Source organism: Triturus cristatus, chromosome 2_2 (assembly GCF_964204655.1).
Source record: "Triturus cristatus chromosome 2_2, aTriCri1.1, whole genome shotgun sequence".
NCBI lineage: Eukaryota > Metazoa > Chordata > Amphibia > Caudata > Salamandridae > Triturus > Triturus cristatus.
The window spans coordinates 729,420,958-729,440,960 of record NC_140582.1 but is presented as its reverse complement, the minus strand read 5'-3'; the positions used below and the strand labels follow the sequence as shown (position 1 = coordinate 729,440,960).

General features: G+C 41.0%; 1 protein-coding gene across 8 annotated transcripts in view; it reads left to right on the top strand.

Annotated features, from left to right (window-relative positions):
- Positions 1–20,003, top strand: part of FAT1 (FAT atypical cadherin 1) — a 277,803-nt gene that overhangs the window by 84,755 nt on the left and 173,045 nt on the right. For all 8 annotated transcript variants that reach the window (XR_014978169.1, XR_014978170.1, XM_085641986.1 and 5 more), the window contains exon 3: positions 18,590–18,904. Coding sequence is in view for 6 of the 8 variants with exons in the window: in XM_085641986.1 (XP_085498112.1) it covers positions 18,590–18,904 (315 nt within the window). In the remaining 2 variants the exon portion in view is untranslated. The remainder of the gene's footprint in view (positions 1–18,589; positions 18,905–20,003) is intronic.

The window sequence follows — 20,003 nt, the reverse complement described above, 5'->3', positions numbered from 1 at the left end:
CTACAAAAAGTAGAAGGGTTAAATAAAGATGAAAATAACAAAAGTTAACGAACAGAGGAAATGTGCTTACCAGGTTGAGTCACCCACTCAGCGCCCCTAAACTAATAACAGTAGTTTCTTGGGCAGGCCTCCTTTGACCTCTCTTGAGGGTACATGGACTTCCGGATGGTTTCTCTGAATCTATAAACTCTGTCTGAAGGACCCCTCTTGGGTAGGTTCATTAGCAGCAGCGGGCAGCCCACTAGAGCTTCACCTCTCCGCTAACGTGCATTTGCACTTGTAGTTTCTACAGCAGCCCCCAGTGCACTGGTTTTAATGCGCTGTGTCTATTATTGGACTCCTTTGGATTGATGGGTCTTCCAAACAGGTAGAATTAACAGCAGCATCGGGGCAAATGAAGAGAACTCCAAAAGAGGTCTTCATGCTGGTTCCGAGCCAGGAGGAAAGATGTAGCACTCAGCTCTATATTCTGGATTTTCGGACAGCAGTAGGCCTGTGCCCAAAAGCTGTTAAACAAGTTGAAGGGCAGCTCAAGCTTATATGGTCTGGTTCAGGTAGTTGAGCCATGACCCTCTGCCTGTCAGAGTTGGGGCGTCCTGCAAATTTGCAAAATTCAGCAAATGAGATAGTTCACCCCTTTCATAGAGGTTTCTGGGAAAGTGCTCCTAGCGGGATTGCAGTGGGAACTTCCTACATGCAGATGACCAGATATATCCTCCACTGGCTGCTCTTGCAGAAAGCCTTGCTTACTGGCCCAGACTGCCACAGAAATAAAGAACCAGCAGAGGAAGAGATGCAATGGTTGCCCCCTGTTGATAGCATGCATCCTCAACTTGCATCCTTGCAAAAATAAACACTGATGGTAAAAGTAAAGACGGGTGCACAGCAAGTGTTTGTGAAGCTCTTATCATGCATGAATGTCTTGATCAAGTATTGTGAAAAGTAACGTCCATGACTTTTGCAAACGTTTACAAGTATCCTCAAAAATCAATGTGAAAGGGCTTGCGTGCAGCTCAAGCCACTAGAGACTTAACACGGGGAGCCTAGAAGTTATCCATTACACCTGAAAAGAACTATTATATGCTGCATTTAAACAGTGCTTCTTAAGTGGGTATGCTGCATTTAAACAGAGCTTCTTAAGTGGGTGTCTGGGGGGAGGAGGAGGGTTAGATGGTGCCTTAGACTACTAGGAGAGGAGACCAGTTTATCATCTGCTCTCGGTAAATTCTAAAGGTGATTCCCTGATGAGCACCAATTTGTAGTTTTTCGGGGTCCATCAACAGCCCTAAAAAATGTTGCTAAAAATGAAACATAAGTGAGCTTTCATGGACCAGGAAATAATGACACGGCTGCACAGGCTGTCTGGGACTTCCACCTTTCCGCAACATATAATGTTTTAAAGAAAAATGTACTGGGGTTTTACGGATCATTATTGATGAAAGGTTTTTACTCGGCGGTGGAACATTGATATGGTTGATGTGGTTATTACATTAAAAATGGTTGCTGTTTCGCTTCTGTGTCATAGAAGCATTTGTGGTCACTGAGGGTTGGCCATGTAGAGAAGGACACTGCTGGAGGTATCGGCTTTCCACCTGCATGCTTGCAGGCTCTGTGCTGTTTGAATCAATCTTCTCTTGTTTGCGGCTCTCTTAACCTGTAATAGCAAGAAGTGTGGGTCTACAGAAGTAGTAGCGTCATGTTCGCAAAGAGGGCTAGTATTTCCTGAAAATATGGTCATGGGAGACACGAGAAAAGCCTTACACTTGAATGTTTCTGTGCCTTTGTGCCCTTTCCCTCTGATGTATCGCTCCTTGTCTCGTGACACTTTCCGAGAACTGAATAAAGTTGTTTATTCTTTCCAAAAGGCCTTAGTTGTAAATGAAATATAACTACACTTTGCAGAGCCGCCATTGTCAGTATGATTAAGTCCTATTTGTGTTGAACATGGGACCTGGGAACATGGGAAACAGTTCCCACCATCCTCTTGACCACCTGTCAGTAGAACAGCTGGTTCTGTCACAGGAAATGGCTGCCAGCTGCTCTCCAGGGCCTCTATTCTCCACCCCATCTCATTTTATGGGCTGCAGTAGCCATTAGTTGGGGAAACTGACCTTTGCCCTCGTCGCGTGTTCTCAAAACAGGAAGAACAGACTGGCAAGTAATGTGTTTGGCTTTTTTTTTAAATTTAGTAAGCTGGACTTTTGTTAACCTTTTGATTAGCTTTGAAAACAGTTTTTCCAATTACTTGTGCACGATTATACAAACTTACTTGCAATTCGTAAAATCCCATTAAGAATAGAACATCTTTGGGGCTAAATCTAAAACAAGTGTTTTTTGAGGGCTATTCCGAATATTCTTAAAGTGATCAAATATAATAACGATGAATGTGGTCTTTTTTTTTTTGGTTTGAAACCGGGCCATTCTGTTATTTTTATTGTACTTTTAGGCTAAACCTTACTTTAAAGTGTACTGGCATTGTAAATTAAAACAAAAGTGGAAAGCTAAACAAAATGGCCTGGTCCATCACAGTTTTCTAAAGTACCTTGCAATAGGGTGCATTCTCGTGGAATGTGAACCTTGGGCTACAAAGGGTGGTATAGAACAGTATTCTAACTTGTTGAAGACTCGGCTGTCCACTGTCCAATAAAAAAACAATAGATGGGTATTTCACTTGGATGGCAAGTCCGAAAACTTTACAGTTCTGAATTTCCTTACATAGAAGTGGTGCTTTGCATACTAAAATGGCCGCCTACCAAATGTATCTCACTGTGATCGTTGTTCAGCTACTCATAAGGTGTGAAATATGTAGCTGGAGCCATGTTTAAGGAATGGGTTTATTGGCTGAGTGGGGTGGAAACCCCACTGAGTCAACTACCACAATATTGATTAAAATGTTGATAACTAGGCAACTGGTATGAAGGTGCACAGGTCCAGAAATGGATGAAATTAAGGCAGATTGTTACTTAAGGGTCGACCTGTGGATGCTCATTTTAACTTGCTTGACAATGATTCTAACCTATCACTCTTGAAAGATCATCTACAATTTTCTTACAGAGATATTGTCTTTACCTCTAAGATGGTATTTTCCTTGCACTGGGAGATGGATATAACGTGTGATATCTATGGACTACACTTGGACTTTGGACTTTACATTATTGCCTTATCTTTATATATTTTCTAGACTTTCCCATTTCTTTAAGGCCATCAAGTCTCCTCACGATGCAAGTCCTAAATATAAATTATGTATGGATTTTTCACTGATTTGCCTTAAACTAATAATAGTTGTATCATGTGATTTCTAGCCCTGAAGAAGTCTGGTAACAGGTAAAATGCATGTTGGCTAGAATTGGAGCATGGAGCAACAAAATAACAACAAATACTAATATCCATCAAGATTTGAACTATTTTTTGTGGAGCTCAAGGTTTTTGTTCTCAACCACAATACTAGTCCAGGTGAACCAAAAAAGTATCTAAATTAACCTGCGCCTAACCCTCTGGTAGCTTGGTACAAAGCAGCCAGGCTTAACTTGGAGACAAAGTGTGAAGTATCCATGCAGCACACAAACCGTAATAAACACAACACAGTAAAGATCCCAAACCAATTTAGAAAAATAGAATACAGTCTAATAAATAAAATTATACCAGAATGACAAAAATCCAATTGGTTGAACCGGAGATATTAAGTTTTACATTCTTAAGTAAATATAGCACATAAAAGCACAAAGTGGCACTCATGGTCATCTGGTTGTGCTAGAATGGGTGTAAGTCACATGTTCAGGCCGACTGTGATGGAGCACAGGCTAGACAGAGGGACCAGGGAAGTCCAGCTAATAGTTACCTTTTAAAGTCCGACGTGAAGAACTCTATTTTTAGTGGACAAAACTGTGATAAACAGGGGGAGCATGACTGGTGTTCGTCACTGTAGTACGAAGAGCCGGTATGGCGTTGCGGATGGTTGTTGCTGGGTCTTCACATGGAAAGTCACCATGGGCTGTCATTGAAGTAGTGCAAAGTGCAGGTCTTGTGTTGCTGGTCATCACTGGCAGTCGCCGTATTGTGTAATTTCGGGTTCACCAGAACTTTGCATTGTTGGTCATCACAGGCTGAAGAGTCTTGGCATGAATGGGCCTGAAAGAGCCCAAACTAAAGGATTTTCACTTTTTTGTCGCAGAAGGAGCTCAGCTGATGTTAGCAAAGAGTCCAGGACCCGAGGGAACACCTCTTGAGCTTCAGGAGGAGACGAGTTGGCCTAAAGGTTAGAGTGGTCAACCTCGAATCTGGGGAACCGGGTTCAAGTCTTGGCAATGATGCTGAACATCCTGTGATTCTGGGCATATCACTTAATCTCTGCGTGCCTAGCAAAAATGAATGTGTCCTCATGTAACACAACTGGTGCTATGTAAAGCGCTCCGATACCTGATTCCGGGTCAAGTTCACTCTATATAAAAGTCCATTTAAAAAAAAAAAAAAAAGTACAAAATGGAGCTCACTCCATCCAGCAGGTCTAGTTGCAGGTCCAATGCAACCTGTCAGTTGGGCAGTTGCAGAGACCTCTGGAGCTGCTTATGTCCCTGTAGCCTGGACAGAAGATCAGCCAGCAGACCCTTGGAGTTCCTCAGGTTAACTTGAGATGAAGAGAGCAGGTCCACACTCCTTCTCAAAGAGCAAGATAGTCCTGAAGTAGCAGGTCGGTCCTCTGGGGTAAGACAGTCCTTCTGTGATTGCCACAGGTCTAGGAGTTTACTGAAGAGTGGCTATGCAGGGTCAATAGTTATACCTGGTGCAAGCCTATGAAGTGGGTGGATTCCCTACACCACCTCACATCTGATTCTGCAAAGTTCTTCCCTTCCCCTGTCTAGGCTCCAAGAATTTTGGGGTACCAAGACTAGTGTCACTTTCCTTTTTGTTTTTGCTGACGGCAAGCCCTTTGAAGTGTTAAAGGGGCTAAGAACAGATCCACACCCAGCCATCTTGACTGGATGGCCCTTCCTGTCCAAACTTGGTCCCCTTTTGTGTCACTGTCTGGGAGGAATTCACAGATCCAATCAGCAGAGCCAGACCTAGTCATTTGGTCCAGGACACTGGCAGAGTGCACAAACGGTTAGGACTATAAAATGGCAACTTTCCAAAAGTGTAATTTTTTAGAATTATGACATAAATCTGAGTTTTTTGATAAAGGAGGATTTTAAATTGCAATTCATTTGGATGTAAACACCGTATCTCTATCTGCTCCCAATCAAAAGTTGCCATTTATTAAATGTAAAGAGGTAACCAAGTGTTAGTCAATGGGTGAGAGAGGCCTTAAAACAATAGAAAACGACTTCTGACTTTTACACTGTTAGGACAAATAAAACTTAAACCTACATGTCCTACTTTATAAATAAAATGCACCCTGCCTTAAAAGCCTGTAAGGCCTACTTTAGGGGAGAAGTATACCTTTTAAAAGGAAGGTTTAGGACTGGCAAAAGGTGTATTAATGCTATGTCAAAAAGGCATTAGCAGGCCTGAGACCTGTTTTAAAAGGCTACTTCAGTGGGTGGCACAATGAGTGCTGTAGGCTCGTTCATAGCATTTAATTTACCAGCCGTGGGTGCCTGTAGAATCACTTAACTAGGGACCTAAATGTAAATTAAATGTGCCAATTAGGTGTATGCCTATATTAACATGTTTAATGGAGAAAGCACAAGCACTTTTGCAGTTGTAAAATGCCCAGAGTGATAAAGCTAACACAAACCAGTCCAACAAAGCAGAAGTGGTGAAGGCAAAAAGTTTAGGGGGAGACCACGCCAAGAATGTGAGGTCTAACACATTGTAACAGATGGGTCAGAGCTTGTGTTTTGTAGTGCCAAACATTGATCACCATGGCCATAGGGAAGATGTGAGTAGTTCTAATTACCTGTCATTTTTAATTTTAAAAGCTGAATTCCTTTACTAATGTTCGATCTCCATGTATTTTTGTTTGTCTGAATGTTGGAAGACATGTCCCAATTCGCCGCTTTTTCCACATGGTGTCTGAACTCGAAAACTGTTATGCGCCGAGTTGTGTGAGTGGCTCACATCGCCATGACAACGGTATGATGAAGATGACAAACGAGTTGCAGAAGCTGGGGTGCTTCACGTAACATGAGCATGCATATTTGGGAGGAAGGAGCACGGCGGGCTGTAACCCTAGCAGAGACAGGATATATAGCCGTCGTTACCAAGCCCTAGTAGCCTAAAGCTACACCTTTTTCCCCTGACCATAAGAAAACAAAATCCTTCCCATAAATACAGATGTTGGTGCAGTTGTTTTAACTCCCACTCCCCTTCGTTAATATTTTAGCCACAGTTACGTTTATCTTCCGATTATCTTTGCATTGAGCACTAGTGTTGTTACTCTTCACAATGCACCCTGTTGGTCCCTCCCCTAACATTCCAACGTCTGTTAAAACTTCTGAAAGTTGTTGTTGCACAGTTTTTGCCCAGCATTATCCCCAGTCATTCAATTTTACTGTGTGCCTGGCAAATCTGTCTAGCTGACAAAACCGAGGCAACGCTATTACAATAACCCTACATGCGGAAGACAATGAAAGCTGTGCGCCTTTTTCCCCTCAAAAGGCTTCCTGGGCCGGAAATAATGGGCTGCATTTGGCGGTCGCTTTGTTGGGCTTCTTCTAATGGCATCATCTGTTCTCATTCCTCTCCGTGGATGCCTGTGTGCACTTTGAACGTGAGCAGCCATATCTCGTCTGACCTCAATATCGGACAAGTGGACCGCAGCCTGTTTGCTATTATTTTTAGTATTGCTCTAGTTCCGGTCTCTGTCTCGCAGCTCTGTTTTGATATTCGGTTATCATCGTATGTTTTTTGTTTCAATTTTTTTTGTCTAATTATGAACTGGTCTCGTAATTGGCACTTCTTAAGCGTCGAACGTCTGTCTCTCTCTGCTTAAATGACCGAAGACCGAGTGTTGCATGGAGAGAAACGTGTACATTTCATTTGAATGCTCACGAGTGCCTGGATCCTGCAAAGAGCATTTGGTGTATTGATCTCTTGAGGGCATGTTATTTGTATCCTGTTCATCCACCACAACTTTAATCTGAATTTAACTCTCATGGTTTTCTGTCTGCATCAATATTTAATGAGAAATTAATCAAAGTCCTAAAGCGTTCTTGGATAGCTCCTTTTTATTTTTTTACTGTTCTAGCTTGAGTTCATGTTGTATAGCTGGATCAAGAGCTAAATAGAAATTTTAGTTCGATCGTCATTTCTTTACATTGCACCACTTCCCCGCCCCCCTACCGGCACATGCCAGCATCCTCAACCCGCCATTATGAGGCCACTGACTTTTATGATCAAATGTTTGACCTGATTGAACAAAAGTCTTGTTTCCTAAATGTTTATTGATCTGCTGTTGTGGGATTTACTCCAACAAACGATGTTCCTAGCTTTGTACTTTAGTCATCCTTGTTTATAAACATGCTTTAATTTAATGCTTAGAATAAAACCATTACTTAAGCATTTGTTATCATTTCCATGCTTTTGAGTTTAGAAGTTTCTGTAGTGTATTTCGAGCCAGTGGCCTCTAGCCCGAACACGCATTGACAAGGCCAATAGGTCTTTGCAATGCCCTAGCTAATGGCCTTGTCAATATGAATGTCTTTTAACCATGTTGTCCTCCTTGGACCTGAAACCAGCATCCTGGGACCAGTTTCGGGTTAACACCTCATCAGCCAGGCTAGCTTGAATCATGGATGGAAAGCTTTGTTGCTGCAGCACTTTTTGCCCGAAGTGGGATGGGTATTCCTAGATGTGTGTCCCTTGCTTGCTGTGCCAATGGAAACAAGCTAGCCTGGCTAATGAGGGGTGTTACTCTGAAATCGATCCAATGATGCTTGTTTCCAGTCCCGGGAGGACCTGGGCTTGGCAGTTTGGGCTGGACTGTTCCCACGAGGAGCAGGGTCAAGACTGATTTGCATGTGGCTGGGTCCAAACTGGGGTGGCATAGTAAGCAAAATCACAATGGATTCAACCCAGATCTCTTGACGGGGGGGAGGGGGGGTGAATGTTTGATTCATTCAGCATTCCGTCCATCATTTGTTGCTGTAGTACATTATGTTTTGGGCCCTTTTCTTTTCACCTATTAGTGAACTACATAAAATGTACTCCTGATCTATATTTGTGTTGGCAAACGTACGTTTGGTTCCTGTAATCCTGCAGCATCGTTGAACTAGGTGAATAAGAGTGAGGTTTAGTATTGCCTAAATATAAAAGGTCTTTATGCTAAATGTTGATTCCCTAAGAACATGTGTATTAATACACATTTTTCTAAAACAATTTTATATGTTCATAAATATGGTACGTTGTTTACATTTGTGTCTTCTTTAGATTACATGTAGAAATATTATGAACCCATAAAGCGCAACCTACAGGTCTCGGTATAAAAAAAATAGGACAATGCAAAGCCAAATGTACAGATAAATAAATTGCTATGTTAATGAGAATTTGTCAGTATACTAAAATATCGATGAACTGAATCTCATTTCCCTTTAAAAATAGCAATGTTAGCAAGCTAGCTCCCGCCACTCCCGAAGTATATAAATGTTCATTTAAAATGTTTCTCGGACAACAATGTTTTAATATAGCAGGATCTTTAGCATCATAGGATGTAATGGAGTAACATTTTCATATACGTCAGTATCTCAGTTAAGTTTCTGTTTCAATATATTCAGGATGCTGGGGCGGAATTCACGGAGTCATGCGACGCGGAGTTCCACAAAGTACTGAAAAAAAACTGCTGCGCTACGTGTAGTTCTGCAAGCATTGCAGTTCGCTACATCCCTTTTGTTCGTGCAGATTTTTAGCATCCGGAATTCCTCCCGCGCTGTAAAATCAGCGTGAATGACATCTCAAGGGGCGCCAGAGGGCGCTGCTTCTTTCGGCGGCTCGATGTAGATTTTTTTACTCGAGCGGCAGCTTCCACCGCGCAAGTGGCAGCTTTCTCAATGCAAGTGATAGCACATGTATGTGTGTGTATATATGTGTGTGTGTGTGTGTGTGTGTATGTGTGTGTATATATGTGTATGTATGTATATGTGTGTATGTATTGCATCCATATTCTCAGTCAACATCTTGGTGACCTTGTATCCTGATACAGCACAGTTCTCACCACAGCTCCTGATAGTCCTCAAAGGTATTAGTGCTCCTGAATTCGACTTTGATTCAGGCAGTCCTCTGCAGGGCTCTCTCCGGTGCTGTTTTCCACAGCAGGCAGGACTCTTCTCTCACAAGACTGCCCAACAGGACATGATTCAAGTCAGTCGCATCCCCCGTCCCTCAAGGAGCTAGCAATCAGACAAGACTCTGGAACACAGTCCTTCTCAGCTACACTGCATTCTTGGCTGATGGAAAATCTTAGAACCGAATACTTATAAAAAAATTGGCATCACTCGTGGAGAGACTCAGTCAGCTCGCTTGCAGTGTTTGAATTTGGAAGACTCCTTATTGTCAAAGTGGGCTTGGACACTGCATGATAAGGGCATTTAAGAGTCCTGTATGTGACCAGCCTTTTCTTAATGTATGTACCTTCCATGTACTTGGACCTGTGTGTCTGCTACTTTTCTCCTGAAAAAGCATATCCAATGCACTACCCTATTTCTCATCCTGTACCTCTATCAAAATCTTTGATACATATATAGATCCATAAGTACATTGAAAGTATCTAGATCCATAAAGGAGGTAAGTATATGTATTTTACTTTCTTCTACATCCACTCTCTCATTTATCCCAAACCCCATACCACTACTATGATTCCCAAAATAATCCTTTCTAGAATCTCTCCTAATCCATCCCTCCTTGCATCATCTTACACCTTTTACTATATTGATCCGCCAAAACAAACCTTTCTAAACTCTTCCCTCTGACTCTTCCCCTCTAAAACCCCTTTTTACTCCTCCAAAAGCCACCTCCCACTGCTATGACCTAATCCAAATCCTTCACTCTTCTATCCCTCCACTATGCTTTTCAATCAAAATAACAGACTAACATATTCACTTCTCAAATTCCATATTCAACTATACTAATTCACCACTAATCCTTTATGGGTTCCAGAGTAGCGCGCTACTCGCCAATAAAGTGTTTCAACACCCCATCTGGTTTACAAACGCTATATAAATGCAAACCTTTATCCCTTCTCTACACCTCCCCAACCCTTCTCAATCCAAATAACGGACTATCATATCCACCACTCAAATTACTTTCATGTTTCACCATACTAATTCAAAACTAATCCTTATGGGTTCTGGAGTAGCGTGCTACTCGCCAAAAAAGCGCTTCAAAACCCCATCCGGGGTAGCAAGCACTATATAAATACAAACCTCTTTCCCTCTTCTATCCCGCCACCTACCCTACTCTATCCAAATAACTGAATAACATATCCACCACTCAAGTTACTTCACATTTCACTATACTAGTTTTCAACACTAATCCTTTATGGGTTCCGGAGAAGCGTGCTGCTTGCCAGAAAAGTGCTTCAACACCCATCAGGGGTAACAGGTGCTATATGAATGCAAACCTTTCTCCCCTCTATCCACCCGCTATCCTTCTCGCTCCAAATAACTGACTAATATCCACCACTCAAATTACTTTCATATTTCACCATATTAATTCACCATTAATCCTTTATGGGTTTCCAGAGTAGCGTGCTTAAACACCCCATCAGGGTTAACAAGCGCTATATAAATACAAACCGTTTTTTTTTTTCCCACTTCTATCCTTCCGAATCCAAATACCTGACTAACCTATCCACCACTTCAAGTTCAAAAGACCTTTATTCGGGTTTCATAAAATCCATAAAAGTACAACAAAAACAATTCATTTACACAGTAATACAATCCATAAAAACACCATAATCAAGACAATTCATTTTCAATGCAAATCTCATAAAATAATTTTCAGGGATTTTCCATCGTTTTGCGTGCGCGTACTATTAATCTCAAAAGTGCTAGTGTGAAAGATTAATTCATCTGTATCCAGGGAGAATAATAATGAACAGGATTCCTCCAAAGAAAGGGGTCTTAAACGCACCCCTGCCTGACCCCCCCCCCCCCCCTGCCTATTTTTATGGGTCCGGACACATCGCCACCGGACCCGATCCTGACTTGTGCTTTGAGGTCAGTATGAAGGTAAGCCAGAAAATTTACAAGAGCTTCATCCAGACCATAGTTAGAAAGCATAAGCCATAATTTGGATCTATTAACTAGGTCAAAAGCGGATGAAAGGTCCATGAATGCGAGATAAATTGGACTTGATCGAGCAACATTATACTTATCAACTATCAATTTTAAGTTTAAAAATTGCTCCACCGTGCCCACACCGCTCCTAAATCCCATCTGGCACGAGTCCAATAATTCAGTGTCTTCAGTCCACTCTATCATCCTATTATAAATAACTCGTCCAAGGATTTTTAAAGTATTATCCAAGAGCGAGATTGGACGATAGTTAGCTGGGTCTGACCTATCGCCTTTCTTAAAAATGGGAACTATGGTACTAGTGGCCCAAGTTTCAGGCATAGGCACCATGGGTAAACTGTTAAAAACATTAAGAAGAATTGGTGCCCATAAATCCGTGTTATGCTTAATAATATCTATGGAAGTCCATCGGGACCGGGGGCCTTATTACCAAGGCTTTCTTTGATGGCTATAACTACCTCAGAGAGAGCAATCTTGAGGCTGCATAACTCCTCCGAAGTAGAGATGATTACTTCATTGAGAGGAGTCGCATATATTTTAGCAAAGTGAGCCTCCCAACTACTGCTAGTTATGTTACAGCTTATTGGGAATAAAGTTTCCCCATGTCTTGCGTCTTCCTGACAGCTGACCAGAGGGGGCCACTGCTCTTCAAGTTAGCGCTTTCAATCAGTGTTTCCCACTGTTCTGTCAGCAGGGCGGCCTTCCTTTCAGTTGTTTTTAATTTATAATTTTTCCTGGCCAACTGTACCTCTAGTATGCACTTTACTTGCATGTTTCACTATACAAATTCAACACTAATCCTCTATGGGTCCCAGAGTAGCATGCTACTCTCCGAAAAAGCACTTCAACGCCTCGTCAGGGGAAGTAAGCGCTATATAAATGCAATTAAAATACAATACAATAAAATACAATCTGTGTGTATGTGTGTGTGTGTGTGTGTGTGTGTATGTATATATATATGTGTGTATATGTATGTATGTGTGTATAGATATATATATATATATATATATTTTTTTTTTCCAGGTTGCCCCTAAGGGGCCGGCACACCCAGGACTGCTCCTCACCACATATAGATTAGCAGGTAACTCCCCGTACTTCCAACCGACGCGTTTCGGATTATGAAACCCTTCTTCACAGGCAATTCGGAAATGACGGCAAAACAACGCACACAGTGGTGTAATCCCTCTTTTATTTCAATCTGGCATGTTAATCACCCCCAAAGCATTCTGGGACCAGTAGCGTGTAGTCTTTATCACAAATGTGCGCCGCCAGATTTTTCCTTTTTCCTTTTGTTAAAACAATCACTGGGGGATATAGTCCTGCAAGTCTAAGTATCAATCAAGAGGGCGTCTCCCATTCCACTCAAACTGTCGTCATCAAGACAGCAAGCGGACCCACAATGAAGTAGGCAAGTCCATGTTCTCATCCTTTGTTAGTCCACTCCCAAGCATGTACTCTAGAAAGTAACAAATTTGTTGCAAGTCCGGGCAAATAGGTTACAAGACTGAAAGGAATTATTGAGCATTGGAGCACAAGTACAAACTTTACAAATAGTTCTCGTAGTCTTCAGACTATTCAGTTCATTATTTCGTGCTAGGACTACAAAGTTTTAGGCCTTTAGGAAATGCAGCCTCTGTACTCTGTGGTTGCGCTAAAATATGAATTTCACGTTATCGTAATACAATCCATTAATTTTTCATTTAAGCCCATTAATAATCACGTCTACATTATGCAAGTATGGAAAATCTAAATATAAAAAGATTTTTATAACACTTTATAGCTAATTCACTTATTAGTAACTCAATGCTTGGTTCATGTTACAAGCGCATTCTATCATTCAATAATTAGAAGCATCACAAAATTTTAACTTTACAAAGCGCATATCACATCTATTTTTCACGTTGATCTCAGTGCTCACGTTTCACATTCTAATTTTAGTAGCTATTTCTTTATTCTTAAAACAACTTTATTCATACACGATTTTAGGCAATTGAAGTTATCCTTTGCCTGTTAATGTTCATTTATGTATATAGAAAACATACACCGATAGCTCACTAACATTTCTTTAGTTTTCTCTATGGTTAGGTGTCATCACCAATCTACGTCTAACATTCTGGATGCTTTTACTATGCAGTAACTAAATCAATCTTCATTTCCGTGCATATTCTTAAAGCATGTTAACTCCTCACATATTTCTCATACCCATAAATTGTCAAAAATCATTTTGTTCAGGGGGAGTTCATAGAGATCCGATTAACAATATATCCAGGCTCTATCACAACCATTAGATACATCAAAGCAGGTTTCTAACATTTGTTTTTATGTATGAATAAAATATGATGCCAAATCTAGGAACCCAAGATATTCCAATCACAACGTAGTACATTTGGCCATTACAATGCAGTGCTCTTCTCGTGTGGATAATGCCTGTATATCTTACTCCCAAAGCAACTAAGAATCAAACCTGACTTCAATTGATTAAGAAGTCTGCGAAAAACTCACCTATTCAACCAATCCTATAATTAACCACACTCTTATGCGAGGGCTGGTCTGATTAGATGCCTCAAACCAGACCCATCCCTTATTGCAATATCTCCAGTGACAATGGTTTGCCATCCGCTTACCATTCATATGAGATCACGGTTTATGATTATCGTCCTAAACCAGAAGCAGTCTGAGGCTTCCTGGTGGCTTCCAGCAGTTTTATAAAAACCCTAAATAAAAAATAAATGTTTCTTTATGAATAGGCGAGCAGTGGTGTACATGTGATTAAATTCAATCCCAGATCCTAAGGGTATTCTAAACGTAAAAAATAACCTGAAATGTGTCGGGACAGGAAAATGATTAAAGTTTCGGGGGGTGTACTTTTTGGTTGTCTTCATGTTGTGGATATTTATTTTTTATACATTTCAAATTTTGCAGTTTACTTTTATGAATGACTCATAGACCTACATATTCATTACCCTATCAATGTGCCATGCCCACCCTGACTGTCTCAGTCGATTAGGGGTATGCTATAGGAGCAGAAATGGTTCTGCTGCCAACCTAGGAAAGGGATCACGATGCCTGTAGATCACAATAGCAGTCTTCAAACTGGGGGGGCCCTGGCGGGAGGGGTCCAGGCTCCAGCCAAAAGAAGCATCTTGCTGATAACCGTGCTTTATTTTAAGTATGGAAAAAATGAGTAGCAGTAAGCCACTCTGTAATGGGCCATCACTAACATCTTTTGTCATGTATATCCTGGGTGAGGGGAAGGTGCCACTAGAAAAAAAAAACACCTGCCTATGTACTAGGATACATATGGGCTCCGAATGATATGGAAACACCAGGTCTGACACTCAGGCAAAATCAAGACGTAATTACAAAGGAAAATTTTATTACAAAATTTCGGTTCATTTTATTGTGATAGTTCAGACATTTAATCAATTTGTATCAAATTTCACATAAAAACTAAATGGATGCACAATACAGAACATATATATAGGTCCCACATAAGACAATTAGAACAATCAATCATACCAACATTCATTCACAGTTCAACCACACCATACTCATTCACTCATCAACTACAAAGCATAATCATACATATTTATTAAAAACAAGATCAGAAATAGTCAGCAGCCAGGAAGGGTAAAATATCATAGTCTCGTGTTTCCTCCCAGTCGTTGATGGAGGCAGAGTCCAAACAAACACGGGAAAATAAACGCCAACGTGTTTTTCGGTGTCAAGCCTGGGGGGGGGGGGGGGGGGGGGATTACACCTTCATCAGGGCAATGGATATGTAGGTAATGTGGGACCACCAAATACACCTAATAGAGATAAAGTGTATAGACACAACTTAATCAACATATCCAGTTTATAAATTCGTTAACACACCATTTACAGCTATACAGAAGAACCTATCATAGTGTTTTAATAAGATCAAAACGATTTTTAGGGATAGAACCAATGTCAGCCATGGTGGAGACCTGAAGTAATTTATCCAAGAAATAGATAACTATTTAAAATTCAGGATAATGGAGTAGAGTGCACCAAGCAAGCCAGAGAAACCTTGAGCGGATATTCAAGCCAGCATATTAATACAGCATAGATACCAACACCTCACCCGTGAAACATATGAAGAATAAATAATAAAAAAATGACGCATATAGTCAAAAACAAGTCAGAAAGCAACCAGGAGGATGTATGTACCTTGACTGTATATAAATGTCCATTTAGACCTTTAAATAGAACATATCAGGGCCGTGTTCGGCTCAATAGACAAATATCTAGAAAGTGAAGTAAAATATAATCGGAGAACCGCCCTAGAAATTGGAGTGGAAACGGATCTATAGGTATATCAGGTTAATCTTACCCAAGAGACTCGGAAAGAAGCCAACTCCGCCTGGTTCCTGGAGGCGGTGGACTTAAAGGCGACGCAGAGAGAGAAGATTCCCCGAGGTTTTAATTCAGCGAGTAAGCCTATAGGCCAATCCTTCGGCTATTCACGGATTTCTACACAGTTAAAGGACAAAAGGTGAGAAGGTATAAAGGGATATAGCGAAAACGGAGGGATACATTAGAGATAAACAAAGAAGACCATGAATTGTATATAAACCACAAACCTATGGAAGGATACGTTTTTTTGAGCGGACTAAAGTCACTCGGGCAAGAGTTAAGAGTGAAAAGTGTGTAGTCACTTATCAATTGGATCCGAGTGAACTCCCGGACTATTCACAAATAAATATATATATACACAAGGGCCAAAGCAGTGATAGGGAATATAAAGCCTAGTGGTGGCGTTTAAGGAAGTATATCAAGTAGGTATGGGGACTGACCGTCGCGATTAGCGCAAAACTTACCCGAGATGATTGTACGCCGCATCAAAGGGATGTATATTCCAGGGATAGATAGTGCACAAAACTCCAGTTAGCCAATCTAGGTGAGCAGATATATTTTGGAGTATTTGTGTTTTCAAGATGAGAAACGCATCAAGCGTGAACATATCGGCAGAAAGTAATAGTCATCAACATATGACAACTGCCCGAGTATCAAGCTGGATGGCGATGCGGCGGCCATGTTGGAACAGAGAGGAGGCAGTACAAAAGGATAAAAATGAGGCAGGGCCAATAAGTTTCAGAAAACAGAATAACAACAATCTACCTAAAAAGTGAGCAAAGGGGTTGGCCCAGTTGAGCCAAGGGCTAGCTGAATTAAAAATGCACCAAGACCAACTGGAGTGGACAAAAGGGATTTTATTATTTACTTTTCTTCTGACGGTAGTGGAATCCTTTCCAGTAGGTACTTTGATTCTCTCCTGGATGGACCACTTACGGTCGAATTCCGTATGGCCACATTCCACCCAATGACCAACCAGGGGAGCAGAACATTTATTGGTTCGAATATTGGACTTATGTTCTCCAATCCTGCTTCTGCATTCTCTGCCCGATTCGCCGATGTAAGCCATGATTACATGGGCAGAGAATGAAATAGATGATATTGGAGGTACGGCAGTTGGTCATTTCATGCAATGATGTGATGCGTTCATTAATGTTGATAGTATGACCCACGATGGCATTAGGGCGGGCATGACGGGTGCCGCAACGATGGTTACCCTTGATGGGTAAGAGGCCTGTGATGGATTTCTGACGCAGAGGAGGATTGTCAGCGATTTTTCCTTTAACTAGATGGTTTTTGAGATTTTTGTTTCTCCTGAAGGCAAATAAAGGTTTGGAAAGTTTTTTATCGCCATCATTAATGTTCAAAAGATACCATAATGAGTATATGGTTTGTCTAATTTTGAGGGGAAGGTGCCAAAAGGGAAGGGACTCCAAAAATAAATCAAAACCCCACTCCAATTTCTAATAATCACAGTGTGGATACTTTATTAGTAAGAAGGCATGCCTGAACAGAATTGTATGTTTGGAAATCATGTCTTTGATTGCATTTATAAAACGGTAACAGAAATTAACTGCAATGTTTGAATAAGTCTAGACATATTTTAACATTTCCAATTTAATAAAATAATTGTGAACATTTCGGACGTTTTTATTCGCGGGGGTGGGTGTGGCATTAAAAGTTTAAAACCTACTGCAATAGAGGTCCAACCAACAGAGTGCCAGTACATGACCTGCCCATCCATAGAACTACAGAGCAGTATTGAGTAAACCTTGCCATTCAAGATATTGAGTGTTGAGACTTTACATTTATTTTTACAAGTATAGCTCGGCGTTCGTGGTTAGTTCTTGCTAGAGGGTGTTAAAATTATGTATTTGATTTTCTTCTTTCTCTTCTATTGAGTACTTGTCTGAGAACAAAAATGTAGTATATAGTGCTTGATTACGATGAGTCCAGCCGGCTGGCAGAGACATCTGGCGGAGGTACCGTCCTTCCCATGGGCTCAAGGAGCCCGTCAATGTGTCAGAGGTTCAGTAATCCCTACTCTGCCACCGCCATAGGGATTACAATGTACCTTTCCAACTACAGTTTCCTGGCGGTTCACCCACCATAAAAAGGCAGGCGGGAAGTGACTTTGGGGGCCCCTGGCAGGGCACCGTTGCCGCCCTGCCCTCCACTATGGTGTCCCCCTAAACATACCTGCACCATGTGACTGGTCACGCATGTTGCTTGCCACATAGTTCAGGGATGTTTTTAATGTGTTTCTTTTCTGCCTGTTGGGGCATGTGCTGCAGCGCACGCCGCAATAGAAAATATAAACATTGCATAATCTGGGGAGTGAGACTGCCGACTTTGAGTCTGGCGATCCTGTGTCCGCCACGGTGCCGGTCGGACTCTTGTAATCCGGCCCATGGTCATCAATCCCGCACGTACAACCAGCAGTTGTAGTGTTACTTGATCCATCATTTGCCATCTGGAAAACAATTTTGTGATGTAGCACAGCATGGCCTGATTGACAACTTTTGTTCGCAAATCGTACACTTCAACTGGATTATGTTGTCAAAAGTATTCACAACAAGAATGAACATTGTGTGTTGATTCTTAAACCTTAAACCACAGCAGAAATGTATTCTTGCCAATATGTTCTAGCCAATACCTTTAAAGATTTGACACGTGAGTGTGGTGGTAAAAAGTTTGAATGCCTTTAATATTACGTTTTTCCAAGTACAAATAAATACATTTGTCTAGAATTTCTGAAAATGCCTAATGTAAGCAAAATTCTCTGCAAAGCAATTAACTATCAATTGGTGATATTTAATTTGTCCGTCAGTTATTTTTTTTTTTTCTTTCAAAAATGTTTTTGAACTGCTGCTAAAGCATCTGGTGAAATACTGATAAGTTGTAAATGATGTAGCCAAACTGTGTAGATTGACTGACTACGATTTGTATTGACATTAATAGATTGTTTGTTTTCTGTTTTCCAGGTGTCATAGTAACAAATGATCTTCTGGACCGTGAGACTACTTCCCATTACTGGCTTACTGTGTATGCAACAGATCTTGGTGTTGTACCACTCTCCTCTTTTGTTGAAATCTACATTGAAGTAGAGGATATTAATGATAATGCTCCTCAGACAACAGAGCCAGTTTATTTCCCGGAAGTTATGGAGAATACTCCCAAAGATGTATCGGTTATCCGGATTGAGGCATTTGATCCTGATACCAGCTCCAGTGACAAGCTCACCTATAAGATCTCCAGTGGGAATCCCCAAGGATTCTTCACTATTAACTCAAAGACTGGTAAGTGACGATAAGCACTCCTTGGCTGGGTTTTCAGATTGAACTCTGTGGTGCCATAATGGGTTGTTTGTAAACAGGTTGTGGTAACTGCATATCTGCATTACTTTAAAAAACATAGTGCAGATCACTGGTCACTAAATGCACGTAAGAAATGTGCATTTTTAAAAACATCTTGTTTAAGCCCTGATGCAACTTTTTCTGTTCACGCCATAAATTAATCTTTAAGTGGCAATTTCTCTGTGAAAATGTAAGTAATGATGTTCTACATTAACATGGTGATATGAATTTAAATTTGGCAGGGATCTACAGTGGTTCATTGAGTTGTGTAGCTTCCTTTGGGTGCGTTGAGATGTGGCCAGTTCCCTGAGTAAATTGGGCAGCTTGGAATGGTAGTTGATTGTGTTCAGTTGCCATATCTTATCATTGCAACATTTGGTCGTTATTTATCCTTTCAGTAATTCGGCACAATGAGAATTCTGTCCGTAAGGGTGATCTAATAGCCACGGCTCTTTTTCAACCTCCCACTTCAGGTTTCTGGAAGTACTTATGCAATTTTGACCAGTTGCGGAAACCTTTGAGCTGACTGTTAGCATTAAATATTATTGCTTTTCTTACCAGCTGCAAAATGACTTTTTTTCCTTCATTTTTGAAAATGAGTAATGGTGAAATCCACCACAAAATTACATTGTAGAATTTGGAGGATCTGTTTAAAGCTCTTGCAGTTAGGATTAAATGCTCTGGCGTGCATTCTGTAAAATAAAATGACCGGGATGCTCGTTTTTAGATTTTGTCAAAAAACATATAGTGCACAACACCAATACGAGAGTTGGCTTTGGGTCAGCCTATTTATTGTTCATCATTTGTCGATAGCCTGTTCATGCTCCTTTGCTTGCTTCTTATTGGATTCGTTTCCTTTCCTCTTTTTTTTTATTCTCCCCCCCCCCCCCCCCCCCACCCTGTTTTATAACTTCTTTACCATCGCTTTGATTGGAGGACTTGTATCTTTTCACAGCTGGTCTGATGGAACTACTTTCTTTTTTTTTAGAACTCTGAGAAAATGCTTGTGTTTTCTTGTTCTCACTGGCATTTGTTGATTTCT